Source organism: Triticum urartu, chromosome 7A, assembly GCF_056163025.1.
Source record: "Triticum urartu cultivar PI428250 chromosome 7A, HENAU_Tu73, whole genome shotgun sequence".
Taxonomy (NCBI): domain Eukaryota; kingdom Viridiplantae; phylum Streptophyta; class Magnoliopsida; order Poales; family Poaceae; genus Triticum; species Triticum urartu.
Genome location: NC_141879.1, coordinates 142,365,373 through 142,376,186, shown reverse-complemented (window position 1 = coordinate 142,376,186; position 10,814 = coordinate 142,365,373). Strand labels below are relative to the sequence as shown.

The window sequence follows — 10,814 nt, the reverse complement described above, 5'->3', positions numbered from 1 at the left end:
GTGAGCCGCGTGGGGATTCCGGATCGAAACTCGGGGGCCGCCACCCAGTTGGTGTCGCGCGGCTCGGTGATGTAGGGTGTGTTTGGATTGCTACCAACTCTGACCATTCCAAAAAATTGGCTAGCCCATACAATTTGGCAGCCGTTTGGACTACTACCAAAATATTGGCGCGCCTAGCTCGCCCGTGGCACACCCATGTAAATCTTGCCAACTCGCTGGCGAGCTGCGGGCGCAGAAAAGCTTCGCCAAAAGATTGGCACGGCGACTCTCTCCCCTAATCCTCCGTGGGCCCAATATAATATTCCTTTTCTATTCGCATGCAGTGCATGCAGACGCTCGTTTTGATTATTTTACCTGTAACTAATCGGGTTTCCTCGCAACGATTAGCAACTGCCCATTGTTAACGGAAAAAAGGCTGATACATGTAGCTTGTTGTTAGCGGAAAAAAGGCTAGTACATGCAGCTTGTTTTAGCCAAAAAAGGAAAGTAAATGCATGCAACTTGTTTTAGCAAAAGAAGAAAAAAAAGTAAATGCATGCAGCATGGTCCCTGCGGCTCGGCGTGATTAGCAACTTCCGGCCATAGCAGTCTCATGACATTATGTTGTTGTTTTTCTCTTGATTGCATCTTTGCTTTAATCTCTCTCTCTCTATATATATATATATATTCAGAAAGTTTGTAATAGACGTGTCAATTATTCCCAAGAATAGTATGATTATCAAGTCAATGGTTGCAAACCAAACGGAAGTCTGTTTTTGCCAAAATTTTGGACATTGCAATGGCTACAATCCAAACAGCCATGACTTGCCAATTTTTTGGTCATGCCCTGGAATTGGTCTTGCTAATTTTTTGGTAGGGCAAGATAGGGCTCAATCCAAATAGCCCCGTAGAACCACCCCGATTGCCACCCCTTTATGGTCTCCACGAAGGAGCCCTCGAGCCATGTAACGTTGGGCATTTTGCCCACAATGGCTCCGCCGCATTCCGCTTGTTGGCCGCCTACTACCTTCGGCTTGATATTGAAGGTCTTCAGCCACAGGCCGAAGTGGGGCCGGATGCGGAGAAAAGCCTCGCACACGACGATGAACACCGAGATGTTGAGGATGAAATTTGGGTCCAGATCATGAAAGTCCAGTCCATAATAGAATATAAGGCCGCGGACGAATGGATGGAGGGGAAACCCCAGTCCGCAGACGAAGTGGGGGAGGAAAACCACCCTTTCGTAAGGTTCCGAGGTAGGGACGATCTGCCTGCGGCTGGCAGCCGGTGCGCGATATCCGCGGCTAAGTATCCGGCCCCATGTAGTTTTTTGATGTGTCCCTCCGTGACGGAGGAGACCATCCACTTGCCTCCCGCTCCGGACATGTTTGGAGAGAGTTGAGGAGAAGGATGTGGACTTGGGCGCTGGAGCTCGAGTGCGCGAGAATGGATGAGCAAGGAGGAAGAAGGCATGGGTAGAAAAAGGTGAAACCTTATCCCTTTATAAGGGCGGACGAAACTATGCCCCCACCAGCCTGGTAAAACTCGCTTATCCCCCAAGCATCGGAATTGCTGGCGCGGTTGGGTTACCCACGTCCGTATTGATGAGAATCCCGTAATAAGGGGACACGATCTCTGCTTCGACAAGACGTGCCAAGGAAACCGCCTCGCGAAATACGCTGAGATAGGTTATGAAAAATGATTCGAATAAAGACTTGGCTGTGGTGTGATGTCACGCTATGGGGTACGTCAGCAGATTAGATTTGTGGAAATAATATTCTCTCTACGGTGGTATGTGGAACTTATTTTGCAGAGCCGGACACGATCCTCGTGTTCAAAATCTTCTATGAAGTATTCGGAGGAGGAACTCGCCTTGCAATGCCGAAGACAATCTGCGCAACGGACTCGTCATCATTGAAGCCTGGTTCAGGGGATACTGAGGGAGTCCTGGATTAGGGGGTATCCGGACAGCCGGATTATATCCTTTGGCCGGACTATTGGACTATGAAGATACAAGATTGAAGACTTCGTGCCGTGTCCGGATGGGACTCTCCTTGGCGTGGGAGGCAAGCTTGGCAATATGGATATGTAGATCTCCTTCCTTGTAACCGACTCCGTGTAACCCTAGCCCCCTCCGGTGTCTATATAAATCGGAGGGTTTAGTCCGTAGGACGAATATACAATCATACCATATGCTAGCTTCTAGGGTTCAGTCTCTCTGATCTCGTGGTAGATCAACTCTTGTACTACTCATATTATCAAGAACAATCAAGCAGGACGTAGGGTTTTACCTCCATCAAGAGGGCCCGAACCTGGGTAAATATCGTGTCCCCTGCCTCCTGTTACCATCCGCCTAGACGCACAGTTCGGGACCCCCTACCTGAGATCCGCCGGTTTTGACACCGACAACGGTGGTTGGCGGACGCCCGCGCACGGGTTTTATAGAGCGTGCTGGACGCCGCACGCCAAAACTGCCACGCGCGTTGCTGCTTTTTCACAGGTGCATAGTTTTTTTAGTGCGCCGGAATCCGGCGTGTGCTAAAGTGAGCCAACCGAGTTCTCGTGCGCAAAAAGGGCCTTTTTTCCGTTGGAGATGCTCTTAGGCCCAGTTCTTTTGCCAGAATCCGACTCCTACCCAGCTTTTTTCAGAATTTTTGAGTCCCATTTGTTTTACAATCATGTCTAATTAGACCCTAACTAGATAGGATTGTAAAATAAATGGGGCTCAAAGATTCTGGGAGAAGCTGGGTAGGGATCAGATTCTAGGAGAATCCTCAGATTCTAGCAAAAGAACTGGGCCTAGACCTCCTCCAATGCACTAGTGCTAAGATGAGGTGCTAAACACATTAAAAATCTACCAACTAAAGTCCTCAATGCAAAGATGCTTAGCTTGTTGTTGCTAAGCATCCTTCATTTAATAATTTAGCAACTAAACTTGTCCATGCATTGATGGGCTTTTTTCATTTAAGTGTTTTCCTAGGTTCCCGCGCTTGGCATTGTTTTTTCCTGGAGCCACCACACCCATCTCTCTTCTCTTAATTACCTTGCCACATTATTTTTTTTTGCATCGGGAGAGGCCTTAGACCGCGATCAGACCGAGGATTTACAAGATTTAGTTATTGAGCTTCTTCTTCCTCTCGTATTCTCCACGGCCTTGGCCATGGCCTGTGGAGCTCTTCCATCCTGCCCTAATCATTCCTCCTACCTCATAAAGGACACATCAATAGTCCCATCCTCTACGGCCATGGTGCCAGATGTTGGGCAAGCTGTAGCCCTGGCCTCGGTGGCCGAGGCAACGGCGAGTCAGCCGTGGCCACGTGGCAACGCTGAGCAGGCCGCGGCCATGGCGCATCGTCGATGATGCGGCGCACCGCTTCCGGCTCTACGGTGATGTGGCGGTCTATCTTTGGCATTCAGCTGTCCCGTGGCCGCTTGGATCTGACGCCTGTTTGATTTTCTTTCAGGAGGCTGGACCGTCAGGGAGACGGTGAATCGCTCAACCACGAGACAAGCAGACCCATGGTGCAATCGGATTTCAGTCTACGACCGCCAGTGAGGTGCGAATTTTTCATTGCCTGTTGGGAATTTTGCTCGAATTTCTTGGTAAAACAGTTGCAATCCTCCTCCAATCTGAAACCTTTTAGCCTTTTCCCCCGATTCTATTGAACAAATCAACATGGTCTTACTTGGTTTTCTCTGAGCTGTTCACTTCTGAACACACTTCGAACCAATTTTTTTACCTGCCCAAACAACGGCACGGCCTACATTGTGAAGGAAAGGATTTGCCCCGATTTAATTCAGCAAATCAACACTGCCTTCCTTTGCTCTTGTTCGAATTGTTCACTTCCAGACAGCATTCCGTCCAAAAGTGAGCTCCCCAACGCATGGCCATTTGCTCTTCTCCATTCGAATAAATTTCTCTCTGAACGAATGGACTTTAATTTAGCAAACCAACATGTTTTATACTTGCTTTCCTTCGAATTGTTCACCCCCGAACAGCGCACGACCTACATTGTGAAAATCTAGGCTCTCTCACTACCCAACCGAGTGCCATCTGGGCCTAACTAAGCCCTGTCAGGCTTCTTGGGCGCATGGAATTCCGACGCACTCCGGCTACTGTATTTCTCAGCCCATCACGCACCGGAATTTCTAGCTCGGCAATCCGTTGGCGTAATCGCTCGCCCCTTCTTCCCGCCTCCCTCGCCACCGGATACAAAGCTAGCCAAGGTTCCCATCGCCCAGCATTTGCAACCTGCCCTCTCCCCTTCAGGCCACCGCCTTACCCGCAGCCCTCCTCCTGCCCTCCCCCTCCCACCGCTGCCCCCCTCCTGCCCCGACCGCTGCCGGTGTCAACATGGACCCGGAGGACATGGTTGATCGGGACCGGTCCGAGATCGAGAGCTCCCGCGCCGACGAGCTCAACGGGCTCGCGCTGCTCTTCATTCTCGGGTAACGAGGGTTTCGTCGCTTGCTCTTGGTTTCTTTCCTCATCTCCAGGTTGCTTACCTCGTTCTTGTCCCCGTATCGATCGTGCTACTCAGGGCGTCGGGCGGCGGCGCGGTGGGCCGAGTTCTTGGGGCCGCCTGGCGCGCCAGGCTGCCTGCCGTCATACGGGCCACAAGGGCCGTCCGAAGCGCCGCGAGAGCAGCCAAGACGCCCCCGACACCTCCCGCCGCACCCCGGGCGGGTTCTGCTGCCCCATCGGCTGGTGCGAGACCAGCAACGACGGGCGCCGCCCCTGCCTCTGCACCCCCGGCGGGCTCTGCTACCCCACCGGCTGTCCCTTTCTTGGTACTAGTCTGCAAACCCACAAGTTTTCGCTCATGTTATCTGCTTCACATTGGCATTTCGTAGACGATATTCCTGCTGATGTTGCGGATTCATCCTTGGATTTAGAGTTGCACATTGTAGAAATCTTTGTTCAGGCTGATGTCGTCTTGCTAGGAGTAACGAAATTGTGTCCAAGATTAAATCACGCTCCATATGAAATGTCACCGGGGCTCTGATTGCTCAAATAGTAGTAGGTATCAAATAGCACTGACACTGCTCAGAGCATCCTGGATGGTTTAGCATTGTCATATCAGTGTGGTCATGTTCAGTTTATGTTTTGCCTGGATTGTTGATGTTGCTTGTCTCGTAACTAGAATTCTGCCAAAAAAAGTGAAACAGAACTTGCTCTGCTTGGCTTGGTTTCTCGGATAATGAGGATTATTTTCTGACCCGGCATTTAATTATTATCATGTTTTTCAATCCTGTTGTCACTTATTGACTGTCCAAGCTGTTTGCTTAAGTTTCTGACTGCTTTTCAATCCTGTTGTCATTTGTTGAATGTACAAACTGTTTGCTTAACTTTCTGACTGGGCTTTTCAATCTTATTGTCATTTGTTGACTGTCCAAACTGTTTGCTTAAGTTTCTGACTGTGCTTTTACCATCCTGTTGTCTGTTTGCTTAAGTTTCTGACTGTGAATTACAATCCTGTTGTCATATGCTGGATATTATCTTGTAATTCATGGTTTCATGTTGTTGATACTAATAGAATGCGTAATTGGCTTTAGGATCCTGTGAAAGCAGTTAATGATGCTATCTCGAAGGTGGAAACTCCTGTTTTCTTTCCTTCCAGGATTGCCAACACGTACATTGAGATCGTAAAATTACTATCTCATGGTGGATGGTCTGCATATCTTCTGGATAAGTATGCTGAAAAAGGGTGTTCAGATGTTTGCCCTTTCACAGGTAACCTGTCCTCCTTAGTTTGTTCTATTGTATGTTTATATGCGACTTCTAACGTGTTGATGCACAGGTAATGGTGAGTTCTCCCCAGTGCCTGTCCAGAAGCCAGCAGTGGCTGTCCAGTTGCCTGCTGAGGTGGATGAGAAGCATCATTCGGTGGGAGATAAGGGGGATGCAGAGGGAGTTGCTGTCCAGGTGCCCGACAAGGTAAATGAGAAGCATCATTCAGAGGGAGACAAGGAGGATTCAGAGGGAGGTGAGAAGCAGCCTGCAGATGGAGACTATGCTTGCTTTTTTCATGAGATCGGCAAAAAGGCGTATGGTATGTTCTGACTTCAGTAATTATCTGTTGTCTGATGTTGTGGTTTGAGACATCTGTTTACTTATATATATTATTTGTTTCTATCCTCTTTGCAGATTTGCTGTACCAGGACTATAACACAGGTCTGAAGATGGTATCTGACTGTAAGGTGCTTGACACCGCTGTGAGTTCGTTTGTTCAACTTCCTTTTTGTGCTGAGTAATTTTGCTTGTGCCTGTTGACTCGTTTTGGTGCGTAAAATGTTTACTGTCTGCTGTTCATTCGGTGGGTCTTTTCTTGATAACTACTGAGCTGGCACGTCGGTCATCATATATAAAATTTTCAATCTGTTATAGTTTACTTCATCTTGTAGGTTCTTTTGTCTGATGGCTCTGAGCAAGTTGGAAAAGCATCTTTGGGATTTGAGTTGTCATCTGATACAAAGGCAAGTTGCCTTTTGTTGCCCCCCACTCCCTTCTCTCTATCTTAGATGGTTGATTGTCAAACTCATTTGTTTTTTTATATCTTCAGCTTATCAAACTTACACTTGATGATGTGTTGAGGCCTGGTTTGAACGGACTTCTGTCTATTCCCGTCTCCTTCCAGAGCTCATCGAAGGTACCGACTCTCTGTAGGTGGCTATGTATGAACGGTGGTGATTTCCTGCCGTGTAGATAATCAGGTTTTTTCTGTTAATTTAGGTGGACCTTCAGTATCGTCATCTCGGTGCTTGTATAACCGGAAGTTCTGAGCTTCAGGGATCGCCAATTGTTTCGTTTTCTGCTATGATTGGCACGAAAAGCATTGCTTTAGGTGCTGATGTTTCGGTCATCACAAAGTCCCTCGATGCTTTGGGCGCGGTTGGTTCCCTTGAAACCCAGCTCCTGCGATTTCCTAAGTACACCTGTGGTTTGGTTCTATCGGAAGAAGACGTGGGTGCTTCTTTCACAATGTGAGCCAGTTATCTGTGGCTTTTCTGCACAACTTATACACGATCATTGCATTTTAGTGACACTAACATTACCAAATTTCAATGCTAGGGAAAATGCCGACGTTCTCACAGCAACTTATCATCAGAAGTTAGACGAGACGACGTCCATCGCTGCCAAGGTGCAACGTGTTCTGTCTTCCAACGACAGCACTCTTACGGCGGGTTTTTCTCATTCTCTGGATCCGAACACAACGGTGAAGGCCAAGCTTGGCAGTGATGGAGCGGTGAGCGTCCTGCTCCGGTACGGCCCCAAGCCCAAGCGCTACGTCGCCTTCTCCGCCGAGTCCAATTCCCAAGCGCCTCAAAAGGATACCAAGTTTGGTCTGTGTGTCGCGCTAGGGGCGTGAGTGCGTGCCCTCACTAGTTTAGGTCATTGATTTTTGGTGGTAGCATGTGATACAGTATGTGCTGGTGGATGAAGTTGTTGGAATTTTGCTAGTAGGCCTTTGACCCAAAGCCCAACTAAAATTCTGAAATTCTCTTGGCCCATTCATGCACACATGTGAGTGGAGTGAGTGAGGCTAAAGTTTAGTTCCACCCCGGAAGTTGAGTGAGAGTTGCACCTCCTTATAAGGTGAGCGCACTCGCGCGACTGCTGGCAGCGACGACTTCGCGAACGACGACTTCTTCCCCGACCTCGGCAACCTCGTCCTCGACGACATGGGCGACAACGTCAACTCCGGCGGTGTTGCACCCGCTGCACCGTATGTTATTCTATCCTTATTGTTCGAGATCATGGTAGAATTCATGCTTCTAGTATGTGCCCTAGATGTGATATGTTCATCTGCTATGCTAGTTCGCATGATTAGTTTAATATCCGCTGCTGTGGTCATGATTTATCTTCTGTTTATTCGGATTAAATCTCGTAGTAATTTGCTCATATTTCCAACAATCCAAAAACCTGATTATAGGCAATTTACTCCGAGTGGTTTTGCTGCGCATCTGAAGCCGCCTGCCTTTAAGGGGGCGCAATATAAGAGGTGGCGCACGAGAGCAGTCTACTGGTTTCAGACCATGGGCTGCTATGATGCCACCAAGGGCAAGCCTGAGGGCGATCTTAATCCAGCACAGCTGGAAGCTTTTGAGAAGATCGATACCCTCTTTAAAGGCGCTCTTCTGAGTGTTCTTGATGACTCCATTGTGGATTCGTATATGTCGTTTGACAACGGCAAGGACATGTGGGCTGCGCTCGAGGCCAAGTTTGGTGCCTCGGACGCCGGCAGCGAGTTGTACGTCATGGAGCAATTCTATGACTACAAGATGACTGATGAGCGCCCTGTTGTACAGCAGGCTCATGAGATACAGTCGCTCGCAAAAGAACTTGAGTACTTCAAGTGTGTGTTGCCGGACAAATTTGTTGCCGGAGGCATCATTGCCAAGCTTCCACCTTCGTGGAACAATTTTGCTACTTCCCTGAAACACAAGAGACAGGAGTTTTCCGTTGCAGATCTCATTGGTACTCTTGATGTTGAAGAGAAGGCGAGAGCAAAGGATACACGTGCTCGAGTTGCTGAGGGAGGTTCTAGTGCCCACATGGTACAGAAGAAGAACTCCCAGCCCAACAAGTTCAAAAACAATAAGAACAAAACTCAGGGCAAAGGCAAGTTTGATACAAAGAACAAGCCATCACATTCTACCAACTTCAAGAAGAATTCTCATAAGAAGGGAAAGGGACTTTGCCATGTCTGCGGTGATCCTAATCACTGGGCTCCGAAGTGTCCTAACCTCTTTGAGGAGCGCGAACATGAGAAGAGCGGCAAGTCTGCTAATGTTGTCATCGGTGATACTGATATGAAGGAATCAGGGTACGGTATTTTTCCAACCATCCTTTCAGTATTTCAATCCCCTGATTGGTTAATTGACACCGGTGCCAATGTACATGTTTGTGCTGACGCCTCCATGTTTTCTTCTTACCAGGCAACAGGGACTTCACCCGTGCTGATGGGGAACGGGTCACATGCCATCGTTCGAGGTGTTGGTACGGTCGATCTGAAGTTTACTTCGGGGAAGACTGTGCGTCTGAAGAACGTTCATCATGTGCCATCCATCAATAAAAATCTCGTTAGCGGTTCCCGTTTATGTCGAGATGGTTTTAAGTTGGTTTTCGAATCCAATAAAGTTGTAATCTCTAAGTGTGGACAATTTGTTGGAAAAGGCTATGAGTGCGGAGGCTTGTTCCGCCTATTTTTGTCACATATTTGCACTAAAGTTATTAATAATGTTTGCCACAATAATGAGTCTGATATTTGGCATTCACGACTCTGTCATATTAACTTTGGTTGCATGACGCGGTTAGCCAATATGAATTTAATTCCGAAAATCTCTACTGTCAAAGGCTCCAAGTGCCAAGTATGTGTGCAAGCTAAGCAACCTCGCAAGTCCCATAAGACTACAGAGGCAAGAGACTTGGCGCCACTTGAGCTTATACATTCTGATCTTTGTGAGATGAATGGCGTGTTGACAAAAGGTGGAAAGAGATACTTCATGACGTTGATTGATGACTCCACTAGATATTGTTATGTGTATCTTCTGAAATCAAAAGATGAGGCTTTGACTTTCTTTAAAAACTATAAAGCTGAGGCAGAGAACCAACTTGATCGAAAAATTAAACGGCTTAGGTCCGATCGTGGTGGAGAGTATTTTTCCAATGAATTTGATCTGTTTTGTGCGGAACATGGTATAATCCATGAGAGGATGCCTCCCTACTCACCCCAGTCAAATGGGGTAGCTGAAAGAAAGAACCGAACTCTAACTAATATGGTTAACACCATGTTAGACACTTCGGGTTTATCCAAGGAATGGTGGGGGGAGGCGCTAATGACTGCGTGTCGTGTCCTAAACCGAGTTCCCACAAAGCATAAGACCATGACTCCATTTGAGGAATGGGAAAGGAAAAGGTTGAAACTCTCTTACCTACGTACTTGGGGTTGTTTGGCGAAAGTCAATATACCAATTCCCAAGAAGCGCAAGCTTGGACCAAAAACCGTGGATTGTGTTCTTCTGGGCTATGCTTTTCATAGCATCGGCTATAGATTTTTGATAATAAAATATGAGGTATCCGGCATGCATGTTGGTACGATTATGGAATCAAATGATGCAACTTTCTTTGAGGACATATTTCCTATGAAGGATATGCCGAGTTCATCAAATCAGGATATACTTACTCCATCTAGTGAGGAATTCACTGTAATTCCTGAACCCACCATTGCGATGGAACACGTTGAGAATCCTGTTGAGGATAACAATGGAACTCCTATGAGGAGTAAGAGACAAAGGACTGCAAAGTCTTTTGGTGATGATTTCATTGTGTACCTCGTGGATGACACACCCAGGACTATTTCAGAAGCCTATGCATCTCCTGATGCTGACTACTGGAAGGAAGCTGTACGTAGCGAGATGGATTCCATCTTAGCTAACGGTACCTGGGAGATCACTGACCGTCCTTATGGGTGCAAACCTGTAGGATGTAAGTGGGTGTTCAAGAAGAAGCTTAGACCTGATGGTACGATTGAAAAGTACAAGGCACGGCTTGTGGCCAAGGGTTATACCCAGAAAGAAGGTGAAGACTTCTTTGATACTTACTTACCCGTGGCTAGACTAACCACAATTCGGGTGCTACTATCACTGGCTGCCTCACATGGTCTTCTCGTTCATCAAATGGACGTTAAGACGGCTTTCCTCAATGGAGAGTTGAAGGAGGAAATTTACATGGATCAGCCAGATGGTTTTGTAGTACCTGGTCAAGAAGGAAAGGTGTGCAAGTTATTAAAGTCTTTATATGGCCTTAAACAAGCTCCTAAGGAGTGGCATGA

General features: G+C 47.5%; 1 protein-coding gene across 1 annotated transcript; it reads left to right on the top strand.

The window, feature by feature from the left end:
* The first annotated feature begins 6,162 nt into the window (after positions 1 to 6,162).
* On the top strand, positions 6,163 to 7,452 carry LOC125520156 (mitochondrial outer membrane protein porin 2-like). Its single transcript, XM_087538020.1, has 5 exons — positions 6,163 to 6,195; positions 6,385 to 6,456; positions 6,543 to 6,629; positions 6,713 to 6,963; positions 7,046 to 7,452. Exons 1-5 carry the CDS (start codon positions 6,163 to 6,165, stop codon positions 7,347 to 7,349), a joined length of 747 nt encoding a protein of 248 aa, XP_087394146.1. The 3' UTR covers positions 7,350 to 7,452.
* The last annotated feature ends 3,362 nt before the right edge of the window (positions 7,453 to 10,814 follow it).

Coding starts and splice junctions, on each gene's coding strand:
- LOC125520156 (XM_087538020.1), top strand. CDS start 6,163: ATGGTATCTGACTGTAAGGTGCTTGACACCGCT. Junction 6,630..6,712: donor CCTTCCAGAGCTCATCGAAG/GTACCGACTCTC, acceptor CTGTTAATTTAG/GTGGACCTTCAGTATCGTCA. Junction 6,964..7,045: donor GTGGGTGCTTCTTTCACAAT/GTGAGCCAGTTA, acceptor ACCAAATTTCAA/TGCTAGGGAAAATGCCGACG.